This window comes from Pinus tabuliformis, chromosome 1_1, assembly GCF_031772625.1.
Source record: "Pinus tabuliformis cultivar Carrire ecotype Pingquan chromosome 1_1, CPIR1, whole genome shotgun sequence".
Classification (NCBI taxonomy): Eukaryota; Viridiplantae; Streptophyta; class Pinopsida; order Pinales; family Pinaceae; genus Pinus; species Pinus tabuliformis.
In genome coordinates, this window is record NC_142297.1 from 839260812 (window position 1) to 839281287 (window position 20476).

At 34.8% G+C, this 20476-nt stretch overlaps 1 protein-coding gene across 2 annotated transcripts; it reads right to left on the reverse strand.

Annotated features, from left to right (window-relative positions):
• Nucleotides 1–719: 719 nt before the first annotated feature.
• LOC149216769 (uncharacterized) lies at nucleotides 720–4629 on the reverse strand. 2 transcript variants are annotated; one of them, XM_089391277.1, is made up of 3 exons: nucleotides 4293–4629; nucleotides 1565–1812; nucleotides 720–1199 (listed from the first exon to the last, which is right to left on the reverse strand). In XM_089391277.1, exons 1-3 carry the CDS (start codon nucleotides 4332–4334, stop codon nucleotides 1181–1183), a joined length of 309 nt encoding a protein of 102 aa, XP_089247403.1. In that variant the 5' UTR covers nucleotides 4335–4629; the 3' UTR covers nucleotides 720–1180. The 2 variants fall into 2 exon arrangements, with proteins under 2 accessions (XP_089247403.1, XP_089247402.1); XM_089391276.1 differs by having other exon boundaries at nucleotides 3799–4629.
• Nucleotides 4630–20476: the final 15847 nt, after the last annotated feature.

The window sequence follows — 20476 nt, forward strand, 5'->3', positions numbered from 1 at the left end:
AATATGAGTCCTTGGATTTGGGCGAGTTGGGAAGAAAGACTCCCTATTTCAAATCCAAGAATCAAGCTACTCACCATCCATATTCCCAACAAACAAATTTGGGAAGGGTGAGGTGAACATTACTACAAACTTGGGAGGGCATTTTGTTGTGTCACTACATCATAGAACCTTGGAATGTCATTAGCAGTGACCAGGGTATAATAGTAATTGAGATCTAGTGAGAAGTGAATTAAACCTCAACTGTAAATTGCCACAAAGAAATATGATGCTACATAGAGCCTGAATGAAGCTATGTCAAGAGTAATTGTCCAAGAGTGTATCCTACTTTAAAGGTGCGCAAGAGCCCATCAAATTATTCAAAATGATAAAATCTTGCACTCTGTTTCTTTTCAAATGAGAGAAGCAAGTTGTTCACGTTCTACTCCTTTTTACTTACAATACATTACATTAAAACTAATATAGAGAGAAACCTTTTCAGATATTTTAAATCGTGTTTCCCCTCCATTTTTTAGGTTCGAGTACAAAGATCTCTGGATCAATTGTACATTGAGTTTCATTTTGTTACAGACAAACACAATGGATCCTTCTTTTACAGATATACACATTTAATTTCTAAACATTAACCATTGCATCTATGAGAATTGATTGATTTCTGGGACTAACTGTTACTTTGGAATATAAGACTAATAGTTCACTCAAAGTAATAGTAAAGATTCGGAAAGTTTACTAATGTCTCTGGATTCCCAATATAATATTAGAGACTAGATTCTCGTTTTCACTCTATATACATTAAGTTGTTGTTTTCACTCAACACACATCTTTGTTACGTACAGTAAGGAGCAGCCTCAGCTTCTTTGCATTCTTCATATTGAGTTGTTGTTTTCACTCAACACACATTTTTTTGTCAGGGAAAGTAAGAAGCAGCTTCAGCTTCTTTGCATTCTTCATATTAGCAAAACTAAAAGATATCGAAACCCATGTAGCCACAAAACATGATCAATGTAAATAAAAGCCTCCACTTTCTTTAACAGTTGACCTATTGCTTCATGTCCATCTTCATGTGTTCTAATATCTGGTGTCTCTTCCAGTCCGTTCAAATATTTCAAGATCTCTTTCTGTAACTCTAATGCATCCCTCGATCTTGAATTTACTTTATCAAACAGTGGGACTTTCGAATATCTCAATTCCGTGAAGAGTGCCTGCAACCAATGACAGTTGATTAAAACATTCATCTTTATATATGGCAAATCCTCAAACATATGACAGAATTGTCATTATGATATTGTTAGGATTACGGATTAAGTGGTGAGGGGCAACAAGTGTTTCTAGTTTAAACCTTAAACACAAGTAAAAGCAAAAACATATTACATATTTGTTTGAATTGTTTAGAAATAAGAAAAACAATAATAAAACTTTTCAGCTTTGTTATGGCCATGTTTATAATGCTGCCCCTTGTAATTTTAAACAATCCATTTAATCTATTTTTATCTAAATTATATATATTAATAAATTATATTTCTATTTACAAATAAGAATCCAATCAGTATTACTATTATGTACTCACCTGTTAAATTTAGAAGAGTCAATTTGAAAGAAAAACATTAGAGAAGCTTCCACCATCAACTGTATGGCTTCTCTAATTTTATTTTCCATCATTTTCCTTAATTCAGATCGTGCAATAAAATACAGAAGATATTCGACTAATCCATTCACTTCCTCCAAAAGATCAAACCACTCATTTCCATGGGCTACCTGCAAAATGTTTGGAACCACAAGAAGCCCTGCAGTAACCCAGTGTGCATGCCCTATTTCCTGCAGGAGACTCCAAAATGAATTAGAACACTGATCTGGAAAGGTATCTTTCTGCCAAACACTATAAAAAGAAAATTATATGAAAAAATTCACAATGCTGTCAGAATATTTAAAATTTAATTCACGTTTAATTTGGTTAAGAAATTTTGGTGCAGAAACAAAGTTTGTTTCTTCCCTTCTGCAGGAACTCTTTTAATTTCTTTTAATTTGAATAACCATGATGAGCTTCTAAGCCAATATTGTTCAGTCGATAGTTTGTTGTGATGACTTTTTTCTATGAAAAATTGAAAATATAATTCAATTTCGCGTGATAACACAAATTAACAATATATCAGTGATCTGGAATGGTGTATTTCTGGGCAACGCTGTAAAAAGGAGAATAACTTATAATTCACATTAACAATTTCACAATAGTATCAGAAAAATTTAAAAGTTAATTGGGACAACAGAGTTTATTTCCTCCTAAACTGGAAATACATTCAATGTCGTTCGGTAACAAAAATTAACAATACGCCCATGCTTTTTCACATAACAGAATTCTGATCAAAGATTTTATCCAAGCCAGATTGAAATCAAAATGATGACCAGGAAAAGGGAAGATCCAGCATAGTCTTTTAGTTAAAAAACCAAGACACCAACAGGAATTAAATAACAGTTTGTTGTGATGACTTCTTCTAAGAAAAAACGAATATATGATTTAATTTCGTCTGATAACACAGATTAACAATGATCTGGGAAGATATATTTCTGGGCAACGCCATAAAAAGGGAAAGAACTTATATTTCATATTAACAGTTTCACAATGCTATCAGAAAAATTTAAAAGTTAATTGGGGCAACAGAGTTTATTCCCTCCCTAAACTGGAAATACATTCAATTTCGTCCGATAACAAAAATGAACAATACGCCCATGCTTTTTCACATAATAGAATTCTGGTCAAAGGTTTTATCCAAGCTGGATTGAAAATGATGACCAGGAAAAAAAGAAGATCCAGCATAGTCTCTTAGTCAAAAACCAAGACACCAAGAGGGGGAAGGTATCTTATATCGGTTGTGCATAACAGCTAAGAAAACTTTACTGTGAATAATTTTTATATAGAAGGCTGTATAGATCTAGGTCATTTCAAGATGTTTGAACGTTTTGGGTGACTTAAAAGGCCTCGAAATCCTTGAAAATCTCTTGAGATGTGGAAGACCCATGCCTTTTAAACTTTGACACATAAGCTAACACCAGGGATCTCAACTTCTGCATAGACAGTTTTGGGTAGTTTTTATTCCACACAGAGGTGCCATATTATATAGGTCATCCAAAACATTTCAGAAAGTCTCATTGTCACCGGGATCTGGTGAAGTAAAAAAATCACAGAAGGTATAGATCTAGGCCGTTTCAGGACTTTTCAAGACTATAGACGGTTTTAGAGGCCTTGAAAACCCTTGGTGAGTAAAGTAACTGTCTTTGGAACTGTGACATGTGAACATATACCAGGTATCTAAATTGCTACTCTAAAATTTGGTATGAACATGGAAATTTGATCGGAAAATGGGTAAATGGCCAGCTACGGATAATCTTTATTGTACACAGAAGTGGCATATTACATGGATTAGCCAAAACAGTACAGAAAATTTCATTGTAACCAGAATCCGGTGGAGGAAAATTTCTTAATAAAACATAATTATGAACCGTTTTTGAAATTTTCAAGGTTTTGGGTCACTTCAAAAGCCTTGGAAACCCCTACGCCTGGCTCAAAAACCTTACAAACCCCTAGGTGTGGAATAGCGATGTCCTTTAAACTCTGAAATGTAAATGTATACCAGATATGGATAACAGATTAAAAACAATAAATATCTATCACTATTATAGTTGAATATTGAAAAAAAATTTGGGAAAACAAGCTAATCAATCCTTCATCTGTAAATCATTTTTTTATTTGCAAAAAATATATATATATTGAAAGAAAATAATATGAAAGATTGGGATCAGCTTTACCTTCTTGATGAATTTCAAAAGATGAAACATATGGTAGATTAGGCTATCCAGATCCAGATCCACAGTCCTTGTAGGAGCTACTTGTATGTTATCATGGGACACCGTTGGAAGGCTGTTGGAAGAGATGTTTTCTACAGAAAAAGAAGCAGTAAAAGGTGATGCAGGCGGAGAATTGATGGAAGGGTTATAAGAGCTTCTTCTGTAGCAACCATGGGGAAGCGGCGTGATGAGCATTAAAAAGGTTGGAATGTGTATTGGGAATTTGCAAATATGAATAGGAAGTGACAGAGGACTCCCATACCTAAATCGGTATGCAACGCCATTGGAAAAATAATGGAAATTTTTGTAAAATTTTGAAAAAAAATAGAATTGAATTTTTTGGAAATTTCGGTTATAGTGGTTAATTTTTAATACTATAAATAAGTTTCTGATCCGCTAAATCCATTTCCAAATCCATTTCCACGGTAAAAACACAATTCAAGCACTCCTCTTACTCGGGCTCTGCAGTGTGGGCCGGATCCAGTTCTCATCAACATTGCTTTATCCTACTGTGCGACACTCCTCTTACTCGGGCTCTGCAGTGTGGGCCGGATCCAGTTCTCATCAACATTGCTTTATCCTACTGTGCGACTGACAGATTCTAGATGTTTGCATCGAATAGTTGACTTCAGAGACAGGAGAGGCTTATACTCACCACAGCTGTATGCCATTAACATCGCTGCCACTAGAAGATTCCCCACAAAGTGAAAGTAATAGTACCGTGAATGCGCCCTTAGAATTGCTCGCCCTTAAATTTGTTTCTGTGGAATATGGTTGATATTAATAGTTTGGAGATTTTTGTGGTGTGATATTTGAGATTGAGAGATTGGAAATTTTATAGTCTTTATTTTTAAGTTTAAGTTTCTAGTTTAGGATAAGACTCATCTCTAAGATTGAATCTACAAAAAGAAAAAAGATGGAGGTTATAAATATGAGATGTAATGCGGTTACGGTTAGGGTTGGGAATCCTCTAGCCAAAAGTTTTTATTTTTAATATTTAATTTTTAATTATTATTTGGAATTTTAATTTTAATTTATTGTATGTCATTAGAAGTATATGTTTTGTTTTCACACTTAATTAATAAGTCTTATTTTAATTTACTTATAGTTCTTTTTAGATTTATGAGTATATATAAGATAAGATAATTATATTTATGTCTAACTAATGGCCACAAAGTAGGTCAAAGGGACTGTTGAGTACACTGATGTATATACAAAGCGGGAGAACCAAACGGTCTCCTATAAAAGATACAATGCATGAAGTAAATCAACATTTGGCCCTAGCGGAGAAGATCCAGGAGCTAATAGGTCTGAAGATCATACCCATCTCTCCTAACATCTGACGCTGAATGAATAACACTGAAGAAACTCAACAAACTCTGTTGGCCCGATGAAGAGCCGATGGCAAATGCAGACTGTCTACTAAATCATATCCTGGGGGGGTTCACACGCTGTTGAATGCTAGAGGACCTAGTATGTCTCCCAGGAACGGATCTGAGATGAAACTGTTGCTGAGATCTCGTGTGGCAGGGTGAGGTTCCATGGATCCTCACTGATCTAGAGTTTGGATACGTGTTGTTATCAATCGATCTCTTGGTGCCCCAGTGTGAAGGTAGTACCCTAAAAAATGTCGTGATCCTATGTGTGGCGTCTGGTTTGATGAGAGGCTGAATAATATGCGCTCGGAATCTAACAGCCTCTTGCATATATAGGGCCAAACATCTCTGATCGGGGTACCTGAAAAAGTCGGTGAGGGTCCGAGAATCTTTGAACAAGGAATGAAACCTTCCTCTGATCTCGTAGTAGGCAGGGCATCCAAGGATGAAGTGCACCTCAGTCTCCACTTCCTATAAATGACATACCTGGCAGAGTCTGTCTAGTCTATCCACCTGGTGGTCTGTCTCTACCCGAAGTCTATGAGAACCCACTCTGAACTGGCCTAGAGGAATGCGAAGAGCATGCATCCAGTGGTGAAACGTATATTGGGGTCGAATAATGAGCCCGTCTCTCAACTCCAAGAAGTGCTCAGCATAGAAGAACATCTTTGGGTGCAACCCTCCTGGAGGATTGACCTAGGTGACCTGGACGAATTGCCTATAGATGTCCTCCCTGATGATCTTGTTTAGCTCCTGTCTAGTAGGTAAAAGGTGACCAGGAGCATCTAAGGAATATCAGAAAGGAGGGAGACAATCCAACTTAATTCCCACTGACACTAAGAGGTTTGAAACTCCTATAAACCAACATCTAGCTTGGCCTAAGGGAGTAGAACAGGCAATAGTCTCAGAAGAGAAATATGCCAAGCAAGGATAATTATAGAATTAATTTTTCTTTCCTATAATAATTATTTGAATTTAGATTTATATAAACTAATGTATTAGATTATGTTATTATATTTTAATATGGATTTTATTGATACCAATATTTTAATGTAAATCTTATTAATACCATATTTTGATATAAATCTTATTAAACCATATTTTAAGTATATGACGTTTTAGTTAGAATAAAAATATGATTTAATAAACTAATGTATTAATGTATTAGTTTCTGTTAATAAATTTTATTCTTACCTAATTTACGAGATCATGTTATTAGAAGATATAAGTAATATTAATTAGGAATATGATATTAGTAATTATTGTTATTAATATTACTAGGGGACAAAGGGTTAAAGCCAAAGAAGGGAGGGGGAAAATGAATGGAATCTCAGCCAAAGGGGTGAATAAGGGGACAGGTTAATAAATTTGTACTCGGGAGAAGTATGAGAGGGTGATAGCGAAATTGAGAAGAAGAGCGAAAATGTGATAAAACATTCATGGGAGGGATTGGGTGGAGGGGCAGGGGGAGGAGAAGAGGGGTTGATAAAGAGTGGTAAGGATGATGAGAAAGGGGACAAAATCTTTATTCCTTGGTATTGTAGGAGAAAAGGGAAATCCAATTTCTGCTAATTTCTAAGCCTCCATCCCTATTGAGGTTGTGAGGGTGTTTGATGATTTTGAGGGCTTCTTGAACTTTACGTTTAAAATGATGTCTTTCATTGGCAATGACCCTAGTGTCTTCAAGGCAGATGTGGTGGTTGGTCTTACCTGCATGCTCTGCTAAAGCCGAAGATCGAGTTCTTTCATTTCGGATATCAGCACCATGCTCTTTAAGCCTGATCTTGAAAGATCTACTTGTTTCCCCAATGTAGTATTCTCCACAAGAACAATTGATCATGTAAACACCTTTTTGCTGGAGGTGATTCGGGTTATCCTTAACAGATTTCATCCTTTGTTTAATAGTCGTCATGGGCTTGAATGAAGTTCTGATATCTTTCTTTCTTAGAACTTTGGCCAGCTTGTCAGTGACTCCATGTATATATGGAAGGTATGCATTAGTAGGATTTTCAGATTTATCCTTTCTGTTTACAGATTTGGCTTTATGGATGGCTTTGATGATGTCTTTATTTTTATACCCTAGGTTTGTAAATACTTTTCTTAAGTATGCAATCTCCTCTTTGGTGTGAATATCATCCGATATTCTGCAAGCTCTAGTAAAAAGGGTTTGAAGAACACCCATCTTTTGAGTTGGGTGGTGGTGCGAATTTGCATGAAGGTAATTGTCGGTATGTGCCTTCTTTCTGAACACCTTATGCCCTAGAGATCCATCTTTGTTTCTTATGAGCAGGATTAAATATTAAATATAAAATCCTTTGATTGGTTGGCTCCCCAACCCTAACTGCATTACATCTCTTATTTATAACCTCCATCTTTTCTCTTCTTTGTAGATTCAGTCCCGAAGATGAGTCTTGTTCTAGACTCGAAACGTAGAATTAAAAATGAAGATTGTGGAATTTCTGATCTCTCAATCCAAAATGGTTGATATTATTATTTTGGTGAGACTTTAATTATTATTAGACACATTAACTTGATGTATGACTATGCTAGAAGTTTGGAGCACAAGTATGCATTTTCAAAATGTATTGGTGGAGTTCGAACGCGAGTTGTGGTTGGTTATAGTGATGACTGATAAGCATTTTGTCAAATAAATGTCAATATGCCACAAGTTTGCTTAGAGTCACAGTAGGAGGTAATCATTTTCAGGAGATAGTGTTGTATTTCAAACATGAAACACATGGCTCAATATCTCAATGAGTATTTGTTGAAATAAATGGAGTAACAACCATTATCGATGGCCAGGGTAGAGATATAATTTTAAAAATTTCTCATTTCTAAACATGACAAAGGAAGGAGTGCATGGAAGGAGTCGCCATTGGATATCAAGAAGTGAGTTGCCACCTTTCTCCTTGGACTCCAATTTTTTCGGTTTTTTCCAATAGGCAGACAGGTATTAAGCTCAGTTTCTTATCATGTCTCTTTTTCCCCTCTTCATTTTATGAAAATGGGGACGATGTCACCATCATGTGCAAAAAAATGGACAAGAGGCACAAAATTCTATTGAAAATAGCTATGTAGGTCAAGTGAAAATTGCTTTTTTGATTAAAAGAGGGAAGTGGGTTTGGGTCGATGCCAAACAATTTTGATGTATTGCAAAATATAGGATTTCACATTTAAAAAAAAATGGTCCTTCATAATAAACAATGTTCAAACAAGTCCACTGTACAAGGGCATGACAAAAATAAAGTGAAAGGAATCAATGGTTATGCATTATACAGCCCCACGTCCACACCTCTAACTTGGTCATCTAACCTTTATGTGCAAGAGTTGGTAAATGCAAAGAGAAGGATGGAGGAGTTGGAAGTTAAAGAGCAGAAAGAGATCTTAAAATTCATGTAATAATAGATACATGCTAGGCTTTGATAGAAAGCAATAAGTTTTTAAAAGAGCATGTAGCATTGTTGCAAGAAGCTCTTTTGGTATTGAAGGATAAATGACAAGACATGAAGGTTTCCTAGAAAAACATGAAGGAATATGCAATGGGAAATAAATATTTATTGATACATAAGACATCCCAAGACAAAGGGAAAGCGGTTGATGAAACAAACAACCAGGAAGTGAAAGGAAGAGGTGAAAAGGAAGTGGGTTTTGCAAAATAATCTCAAAACTTGGGCACATGTTACTAAAAATCCTACTAATATAAAAGAAGTAACAAACAACCAAATGGATAGCATGTAAGATAGAGAAATTAAAGAAAGGAAAATTAGAGCAGTGGACATAATTATTAAAGGGGTGAGAGATTATGGGAAAGATTAACACATTCTTGATCTTAGAAATGACTTTTTGAAAGACAAGCTACTTTGGCAAGGTCTAATTTTCCAAGCATGGAGAGTGGGTAAGATTAGTGATGAGAGAGATAGGCCCATAAGATTCATCGTGTAATGTACACATAACAAGGGAAATATCTTAAGCAAGAAGCAACTCTTAAGGGGCTCTTGCTTTTTTATAGATGAAGATTTGACTATTAGGCAAAAGAGGAAAGAAGAGAGGAAATGTCAAAGGTTAGAGCAACAAGGGATGAGGGAAAAAGGGTATGGTTATATAAAGGCAAAGATGTTATTGCCTCTTTTGGACCTCATTGTAAAAGAGAACAACACGTTGCTAGCAAATAAGGGATAGAAAATTCTTTAGCAAATAACTATGCAACAAGGCTAGTATGGGTAGATAGGAGTGAAGGTTCAGCTTGTGTTAATTTGGCAACTTAGTGACAAATTCCAATAATGGGATAAGATTCCTCTTTTCTAGAGGGCCAATTTTAACTATTGAAGCACTTAATTTGAACAGGGGAAATTGTATTTTTGGATTAAAGCCCATGTGCACATTTGATTAGGTCGTCCCTAAAGCAAATTAGACACCCTTGGAAGCCTATAAATAGAAGTGACCTCAACATCATTTGGACATCATCATGAAGCAATATTATATTCTCATTTTTGGTTTTGGCTTGCTCAGCTCTAAGGCAGTTTGCAGAGATTGGCTCGCACAAGTCCAAAATTGAAGGGTCCAAAGCTCACACATGTGTTTTAGGGTTTTTGGTTCCTAGTCGCAGGCATGGAACAAGGAAAGTTCAGTTGTAACTACAAGCATGCATGCCTATGTGTGTGATTGAATGGTTTCAACTACACGCACAAAAATTTTTCCATGCAGTTGGGACCTAAGGTTTGAGTTTTTTAGTTGGTCGAAGTTTTCATCAATTGATCGCAGAATTCAGCAGTTGACCATAGACAATGACAATTGATCGCAGGCTTCTAAAGCAGGGTTTTGATTATTAACATTATTGGGTTCATCTCATGAATGTTGTTTAGTTGGTTTTGCTAGATAGGATTATGGATATGGATCATTGTACTATCATTTGCTGAATCATTAAATGACAATCTAATAAGATGAAGAATTTGAAAGGGTTTTCCTCGTAGTGGGTTTTTCCGTGGTCTCCAACCAATCATGGTGTCTCTATGCATGAATGATTTTATTCTATTGTTCTTTTATGTTCTATTGCATTGACGATGATATTGTTCTTTCTATATAGTTGCATATGTTGTTGAATAATGTGGTAAATATAAATAATGGCATGATGTTTTGGGGTGAATTTAATATGCAAATAATGAAATGCAATTATCAGAGCAAAGTAAAATATATCCCTAAGAAAAATTAACATGGTATCAAAGTTGGACTGAAGAAAATTCATTAAAGATCACCCCTATGAAGACACCTTTGATGGAAGCAAGAGAAGATGGAGGAGACCTAAAAGAATACTAGGGTTTGAAGGAAACCCTAGGGAATCTGGTTATTAGGGTTTGATGTATATTATGAGGTTAGGGTTTGGAAGAAACCTTGCTTTATGACAAATATTTGAGATATGTAATTAGACACTCTAGCATGATCAGTGTAAACATGTTCTAAGAACTAGTGATAGGTTTGATGTAGCTCAAGATGGAATAGCCTCTATTAGGCCTGGTTTCTAATGAGGTTGATTGAAATATTAAAGGCAACAATGTTATTTGGACAATATATAGTCACAACTCTTGAGGGTTGGTTCAAGAGGGAGATGATCACCTCTCATTGAAGATAAGTACTTTTTCACCTTATCTTACTTCTTTATTACTTTACTTTTGTTTAGATTTATTGATCTAATTATTGATTATAATTCCTGCATATATATTTGAGTATTTGGATACTTCTAACCTCCTAATGAGATGTGATAAGTGGATCCTTCTTGAGGATCATCTGAGGTGCAGGAAGGAAAGAGCTACGGTTACCCGTGACAAGTAAAGTGATACAAATAAAAAGGTATCTGAATGTTATAAGGTATGTATAGTATGTTGTTTTAGGTCCAATATTGGATGGCAAGGTAAACTATAAGTTATGATGAAAATTTCACCTTTATGAATAACTTATATATGCATATGAAAGCAAGTTTGATTCATGGTACATATGATGAGATTGGTGCACTTGGTATTGAACAAATATTTTATATTCTATTAAGTCATAGAAAATCTTCCTAAAAACATTGATTTTTTGATATATTGTTATACTTGATATTTGGCTAGCATCTTTCATTTTAGACATGATGGATTTCATAAATAAGGCTAGCTCATTGATTCTATTGGTAATATTTGTGATAAGCATGGTAACCTTGATGATAAAAGTGTAACAATATGATGGATGCTCAATAATCTTCTTGTTGACATTGGTTATGTTTTGATCAACTTAGTAAATTGGACAATGTGATAAATCCAGATGTCATAACTTGATGGATTGAGTTACATGATAAAGAGGTGATGTTGTGATCATAATTCTTGAAGTATGCTCCTATTAATTGTTCTAATTATTTGACATTAACCCTTGATGAAATTTTAATGTCGTGTTCATATGTGATGATGAAGTAATTGATGCTAACATGTTATGACCATAATGAAAATATGTTCTAGAACCTAATATAGTTTGATTTTATGATCTAATAGTTCTATTGATGCATGACAGTATTATGATAGACATGTTCATGTCTTAAATGATGACGATTGAAGTGGCTTCCCATTGAGAGGCATAAACTCTCCATAAGATCCCTACACCTATTATCATTTGCATTAAATGTATAGAAGATTATTTATTGTTGAAGTAAGAATTTTGGACATAAATAGTCAAATATCTTATGTCGTTGGTGTGCAACAAGTTCTTGTCTAAAAAGAGAGGGTTTCTCTTAGCCTAAGCCCCAACCGCATAGAAGAAGGCTTAACAGTGTGGTTATAGCCTCCCAACCACATGGAAGAAAGCTTGTGGGTGCAGTTGTGCTTGTAGGTCGCAAAAACTAAAGCCTTATGCATGAAATTGGGAGTGCACCATGAGTATGACAATCCTACAGATATAGAGAATACAATAGAAAATTCTATGAGCATGGAAGTTTGAATTTTTGAATGTTTGAATTACTATAGAGAATGTGAATGTGTTGACTAAAGTTGTGTTTGCAGGGGAATGAATTATGCATATCAATATGTCATTTTGATTTAATTATTGAAGCTAGTATATGACAATAATTAATAATAGTTGCAAGGGCTTTACAAGATTTAGCTTATTGACTTGACTTAGTATAAATGAGCATGTTGGCTTGCATAATTGGTGATGCTTTAGAACTTTGACATGATGTTTGAAAGTTCATGGATATGTTTTGGCTTAATGTCATTTTGATTTAATTATTGAAGCTAGTATGTGACAATAATTAATAATAGTTGCAAGGACTTTACAAGATTTAGCTTATTGACTTGAATTTATATAAATGAGCATGTTGGTTTGGATAATTGATGATGCTTTAGAACTTTGACATGATGCTTGAAATTTCATGGATATGTTTTGGCTAATGGGTTGATTGAATTCAAAAAGATAAATTATTAATATTTTGATTAGATTTGGTACTTGATAATGTTAATTTGCCTTGATGTGAAGTAAGAATGCTATGTGTTGGGCCTCAAACTTGCACTCATTTACCCATCCTCCAATAGCCTTTCTCCTACTCATTTCCTTCTTTTATCATCATTTCCTTCATCAACTTGTTCAATTCATTGCATTATAGGACTTTTTAACATGATTTGCTAATTGTGCTAATGATTGACTGTTGGTTTAGATTTTTGGTTTAAGTGCTGCAATTCCGCAGCTTATACAGGGTTTCCGCAGCCGATCTCTGATTCCGCAGCCGATTCTAGATTCCGCAGCTATTTTCTTGTTTGCTATACTCCAGGTGTCCTCCAGAGGAAAGAGCCACATGGGCAAGTTTGTATGACTGTGTACATGGTGCGTGTGCTGTCAGCTCAGCCAAATTGGCCGTCTACACCCTTGGTCAACGCGGAGGTAACTCTGGTCAAACGGCAAGGTTGCAAACGGTGGCACGGCTCTGCGTGTTCAGTTGGAGCACGGAACTCACAGTTGGCCTCCTCTTTAGCCACGAAGACTGCAGGGGACAAGAATCCAACAGCGGATTTATCATCCACGATGACCGTTTCCTAAATCCGTGCACGGTGCTGCTGAACGTGTCTTTTGCATAGCTCTTAAGTAGCTTAGTTTACGCACAGAACAGTTTATGTTCCTGCTATAAATAAAGCGTTTGCACACATTGATTAGGAGCTTGGAAGTTAGTCTTTTGTTGTTGTTATTCAGTTTGTAAAACTCTGTTTTAAATAGCGTTTACGCTCCCCACTGTATTTTGTTATGTGCTGATTTAATACCAAGAAGACAGTTCTGTTCCTACCTGCGTAGCTGATCTTTTTCATTGGTTGAGTGGATGGAGGGCCCCTGTCTGCTACAACCATTGTACAGTAGCTTTTAGATTTATTTTCCTGCATTTCTCTTTTCTGATTTACCATGTATATTAATGTACAGTTTGATTTCTGCAATTTCAATTCCTTTTGACATGTATATTAATGTACAGTTTGAATTATGCTGCTTTACGTTTCTGTACTTTTCATGGCTGATCAGTGTTTGTTTTTGCAGCTTTGTTAGGAGCCCGGGACAGTGTGCTTTTCCTTCTTTTTATCACTAGTGGCATTTGAAGTTGTCTTATCTAAACTGCTGACTTTTGCTTTGATTTTCATTAGTTTCCTTGCTTAGTTACTTTACCAGGTTTTGTCAAGTTGCTAATCTCTTGATGGTTCTTCTTATCATAATTTCACTAACTTTTGTGGGACCAAAACATCATTTAATTGCAGCTTGGTTTATTTAGTTTTAGACTCATATTGCTAATTCACTCCTAACTCTTTTTCACATGATCAATTTAGCTAAGAGGCAGAATGTTAAGGGAGAATTCAGTAGTATGATTTGTCACTTAATTTTTGCGTTTCTTTAGATTCAATAAGAGGAGTTAGAGTAGTGTCTTGCTTTCAATTGAGTTAATGTAGATGTCATTTTCATTCTTATCAGCAGTAGAGGTATTGGACTAGTGCCATTGGTCCTTTTGTTTGATGCTTTACTTTCATTTGAAGCTTTAATTTCATTCCAAGTTATTGTTCAAGTTTTCTCTTTATATTTCAAGAAGCAATTAGAAATCGCCACATACACACACATTCACTCACTTGTTTATAACTTCATCACATCACATTAGGAAGATAAGTCACACATGAACTAAAAACGACAAAAAGAACTAGAAAAGGCCGCTTAAGTATATATTGTACTCTTCACTTCATCAGCTTACGAGCCCCGGGTTGACAATTTATGATAGCAATTTAGACAACACTAAATTGACCAAACACTATGTGGGCATAATGACTTTCATTAACTAATATTGGTACTCAATAGTGATTTTGTATTGAAATCATTGGATTTGGAACATTGGTTGAAGTATAAACGGTTGTGATTCAATATGCAATGATATCACAATGAATAGATGAAACTTATTTGACTTATCCTTGGTATATGCATTTGCATCTAGTGACATAAATAATTCATATTATGATTATGTGGATGGACTGATGGAGTTTGATATTGCTTAATAACAAATTGTTGACATGACAATAGATGAAGTCATAACATGGTATTGGGATGTGAGCTCTATCTGTCACCTGGTATGAAGAATTCGTCACAGTGACATTGGAAGAAACCCTTATAGCTTCTATATTAGTTTTGATTTAGCATCTAAGGCTTGACAAGCTGACTTAGTTTATTTGACTGCACAATATTGATTTATGAGAGACTGAGTATATTGGTTTGGTCAAGTGTTATGTTTGCATAAAGCATTATATGAATCAAGCTTCCTGAGCTTAGTATGCTTGCACTGATAGTCATCTGGTGAAGCAAGAAGATATTCCAATCCAAACCTCTGCTTCAAAAATGGCCCAAGGTATGGCTTTGCTTTTAGTTTTATAGTTGATGGTTTACTCTTGATAAGTAATGAGCCTCTAATGATCAAAATAAAAGGGAGTTTCCCTCTGAAGTTCAAAATAAAGAATATTGGCATAAATATCGTGAAGCTATAGGAGAAGTTTTGAAAAATGAAAATGAAAATTCTTGGACACTTCAATGGAATGGAATTTCAAGAAATTATGTAGAGATCGAATCTTAAAATTCCGAAACATGGGTTTTTCTCCCAGCACAGGAAATTGAGTTAGAGGTGGGCCGTTTTCCCAAATTCGCAATGGTTTAGGAGATATGTAGGGTTCTTTGAGGCATATTTGTTAAAATTGAACAAATTTCCATATTTTTGAATCATGCCCAAGTTTGGAGAAAATGGGTTGTTACAACCTAAATTTGTAATGTAATATGTATAAAAATCATGTGTTGGAGGAGAGGGGATTATTTTAGTTATATAATGTTGGTTTAGACTCTGAGGTAGTCTCTTTTTGGATGTTGGAGCCTTTAGATCTTGTTGCACAATGTAGAAGGCTTAGAATTAATTCAATACACATCCTATGTTAGGTTCTTTATTTCAATTTTTGTGTTTAATTGTTTTTCTGTAGTTTAAATTTCCTACAGAAGGCATGAGTTGGTTGGAAGGGCCCCCAACCTAGCTCTTTTCCCTCCATTGTAGTAATTTATTAATATAGGTTTTCGATCCATTTTTTCATTATTTAATTCACAACATTAGAGGAAATTTCAGCCTAAAAGTGGCCTCCTAAGGAAAATAATAAAATAATAGTTAAAATAATAAAATAAAAGCTATGAATTTTGGAGGGAAAAGAAGAAAACTAATTTTTTTACTTGTATTTTTGGCTTATATTCTCATCGGTTTACTCAAATTTCAAGTGTAGACACTCATTGGATGCGAAATTAAATTCCACATCAAATGAGTACCCATTATGCATACGTTTGAGAAGACATGCATTAATAAAAATTGAAGATACATTAAAAAATTGTGTTGAGCATGTTGAACATGCTTTTTTAATGTATCTTCAATTTTAATTAATGCGAGTCTTCTCAAAAGAATGCATAATGGGTACTCATTAGATGTGGAATTTAATTCTTGAAATATTATCTCTTTCCATGCTATGGTTTCATCATGTTAATAGGCCTCTAAATACCGTAGGCCCTAAACCCTCCAAACCTACCTTAAACCCTAATCTATTAACCCCTAACCCCTTAACCACTAAGCTTTAATCTGGCCTTAATAACCCTTAAACCGCTAAAATTTTAACCCCTAAACTATTACAACCTGTACCCCTAAATCTTACCTTAAATCCTAATTAAAATATACATCTTATGTCTACTTATTTTATTCTTAACTTACTTTGAATTTGTTGTGTACGTAGAATATATCCATAGAGAAAAAATAATATGATATTTTTCTTCTATTCTTAACATATAAATGATTACAAAAACAATCTGCAATATAAAGACATATAATGAATAACTTACCAAGGGACAATATTCATGCCCCCCTTCAAGGTGTCCTTACTCTCTACAATGTCTTTTAGTTGTTTTTATTAAAATTCTACTCCTTTTATAGCCCCTGCATTCTTTACAAGGGCAATAACATTTTTTATCACCCAAAGCCTCAAATGTAGATCTCACGTCTCCTTGTCCTCTTGGAGGAATGTTATATGACATTTTTCCTTACCAAAATTTCAATCATGATTATCTTCAAAAATCAACCTTAGTAGTGTTTAACTATTTGTAATGCAATTAACAAAATAAAATGTTTTTGTATTCTGACAAAAAAAACCATTATATATATATAGATATAGATATATATATATATATATATATATATATATATATATATATATATATATATATATATCACTTTTTCATTGGACTTCCGAAAACTGTTGACGAGAGAGACATTGTTAAATAATGAATCCATACAGGTGAGGATAGTTTTAAATAGAGGAGGAATGATCTGTTATAGATTTTTATGAACCCAACGTTTCAGACTACCAAGTGAGTTCATCATCAAGGGATGCGACAATAGATATTCCAGAGATATTCATGATGTATCCATGAGCTATATTTTAAGTTATATATATAGGTTATGAAGGAGTTAATCTAAGAAATTAGGTCGGCCAATCTCCACTTAGTTTGTTAATATTCATATTTATTTAATTAATTTGTTTACTTAAATTAATTAATTTGTTAATTAATAAATTAGTTTGTTTAATTAAATAATTAATTGTAAAACAAGCAAAAATATTGACTTCATCAAATGTTGATATTCCGACAAATAGATAATTCCCTTTCCAAATGTCAGATATCCGATAAAATTTGGGGATTTAAAAAAATACAAAAAATGTAAGTTAAATATGACATTAATTTCAAACTATCATAGTACTGTGTTAGATTTTCCGCTTATATGTACTAGTGGTGGTAGGAGGAGGGGCATATCTTCCTAGAATAGGGAAAGTATGCAACAAACATTCTGGTGAGATTTCACATGGAGGATTGTAGGCCCATGTGCACACTTATGATTACCAACAAGAAGAATCTTCGTGCTTTTGAGTCCAAGTTGGTTGATCCCATGATGTATCGTCAGTTGATAAGCTCATTGATGTATCTGGTCAACCCTAGACCAAACATCTATTTTGCATTCAACACTCTCAATGATTTTATGGTGGAGCCTAGGAGAGTGCATTAGGCGGCTGCAAAACATTTGCTTCGATATTTCCTAGGGACACTAGATTATGGTCTAGACTATGTTCATCCGGATGGAGTAAGGTTGAATGGCTACACAAACTCAAATTATGCAATATGCGTTGATGACCGGAAAAACACTTCTGGGTGTTGCTTCAAGTTGGGTTTGATAATTTTCTCATGGTTCAGTTGGAAGCAATGGTCAGTAGCACTGAGTTCTGTTGAGTTAGAGTATGCGACAACTAGTCAGGCTAGTTGTGAGGCCATTTGGCTTCACAAGATGTTAGTGGAATTATTTGGTCAATAATTGAGGCCTATCGTGATTTATTGTGATGATTAGAGTTGCATAAAACTCACAGAGAACCTAGTTTTCCATGACAAGTCAAAACACATAGGGATCATATACCACTTCATTTGTGACTATGTTTAGAAAGGGGCAGTGCAACTTGAGTACATATCTACTAATGAGTAGGTGGCCTATATTGTCACAAATTCCTTTCCAAGTGGAAAGCATGTCCATTTTAGAGGCAAGATGGGAGTGTCGAAGAACACTTTCCTCGATAAGAGGGAGTGTTAGAAAAAGTGTACCAAAGACAAGTGTTCCCAAGGCTTGGTTTATAGTCGAGGAAACAATGTCCTAACATGTCCCCATGAATTTATTAGAAATAAATTTAAAGTGACTTTATAAGACATAAAGCCATAATGTGACTTTTTGAGTTAATTAATGAAAAGGGGTCTCACTAGATAAAGAGACTTATGGGTCAATGAGAGGTTAAATCCTAGCCCTTTATCTCAATGGCTAAGATGTAATCTTAGCCATTGAATCTTAGGGTTAGGTCTCTCTTTATTATGAGAGAACAAAAAGGGAACTTAAGGGAGGAAAAGGCACCATTTGCATCCATTCTTCATGATCTTTGAAGAAGAGGATAAAAGGAGGCTAGGAGAGAAAGTATATAAGGATAAGAGAAAGTACAACAATAATTACAACAAGGAGAGGGCACACATTTCTACGTTGAGTAGAGCACAAAAATAAAGGAACCCTTTCATCACTAATTGCAACAATTTAACCTGTTTTTCGAGTCAACCTACGACAACTTTTAAGGGAAGTCTTGACTGCATTAATTGTTATCAAAAAGCAGTGTGGATTTTAAGGAGTCTAGGCATGAAAATCGAGCAAGTCTGAAAGAATTTATTGCAACCTTTTAGAATTTCAGACCGGTGTGAAAATTGAGGGGTTCAATAAGATTTTCGAGGGATAATCTCAACAAGGAAATTCGTGCAATTGGCACAAATTTCAAGGGGATTGATGCACCGATTTATAAGAAAGTCTAGGCACAAAAAACGAGGTCTATACAACACAATTTTTGGAGCAGTTGCTAGCACAAATTTCAAGGGACAATCAGTGCATCTTCCAAGGAATTCTAGGCATGAATTCAAGGAGATAGGTTAACTATGTTATTGCATTAATTGTTGTAATAATTGTTGTAGAAGTTCTTTGACAAAAATAATAATTGTCTCTCTCACTAGTTTTTCCTACAAGGTTTTTCTAGGGTCTTTTGACCAAAATTCCTAGCGTAAAAAATTGTGGGTTGCTTGTGTTTTCTCAGTAAAAGGAAAAAATTAGTTTAGATTAATGTGTTTCAGTCTTTTAAAATATTCATGTTTATCAAAGTAGCAATAAATATGTGGGTTGGGCATTAAATGTGATGTGATTTCACTAAATTTAACATCGAGTTTTCCTACATTTTCGGTGGGTGGAGTAGTGGAGTAATACAAGAGAGGAAATTTTAATGGTGAGGAAGATTAGTACATTTAATATTTTTTATTTTATTTTAATGGAGAAAGTATGTTGAAAGGTTTGAGAATTTGTTGCTTTGAAATTAAGTATAACATCATGTTTAGTAGATTAGTACATTGTATATTATTGCGTTGAAAGGCACATTATACCGTGGAGAGATGTTGTAGTGTATGTAAATGAGTGTAAAGTTCAGGTAGCAGAAGGAAGCTCGCCAAAGAAAACGGGAAGAGGATGGTGTTGAAGGTCTCATAAAAAGGATACGTAGACGACGTCTTGTTATCACTTAGGTAATTTTGGGTTTTTTTTTAGGAGTGGAGGGGGCGTTACTACGTCTGTTTTAACAGTCACATTTGGATGCCCGAATTTTTCTCCCTTACATCCTTGCTATTGGCCCATTATCTTAGACTGTGAGTAGATATACGTTTGTTTTTCTCCCTGACTCCTACATACTTTTTGTTTCTGTGAACTTAGATTTACTTTGTAACATTCCTTAGATTTTTCGATTTGGGACTAAACCTTCGTGGGATTATCATTGTTGCACTATCCTCTGTCATGTTTTCCCTCCTCACATCCGAATATTTTCATATAACTATCATCTTCCTCTGTGCTATATACATTCTATATTGTATTATATGCAACCATTTGAGACTATACCATCATCGGCCATATGCCTATGTGGATAGAAATTCTTAAATTTTCTTGCCTCGACTCTGTTTCAAACCCTGAGACATGTCTAGAAACAACTAATTACACTATCCTCTGGAGGAAGTGGATTGGTTCTTTCACCATATCCCGTCCTTGTAAAAATTTTGGGATTAGATGTTGCAACAGATGGTGGACTTTTTTGGGTTGTTGTTGTTTTTTT

Excerpts from the sequence above, each read along its gene's own strand:
- LOC149216769 (XM_089391276.1), bottom strand. The coding sequence starts at position 4,032 with ATGCTCATCACGCCGCTTCCCCATGGTTGCTACAGAAGAAGCTCTTAT. Across the intron at positions 1,813-3,798 it reads TTTTGAAATTCATCAAGAAG|GAAATAGGGCATGCACACTG; the intron begins GTAAAGCTGATC and ends AGTCTCCTGCAG.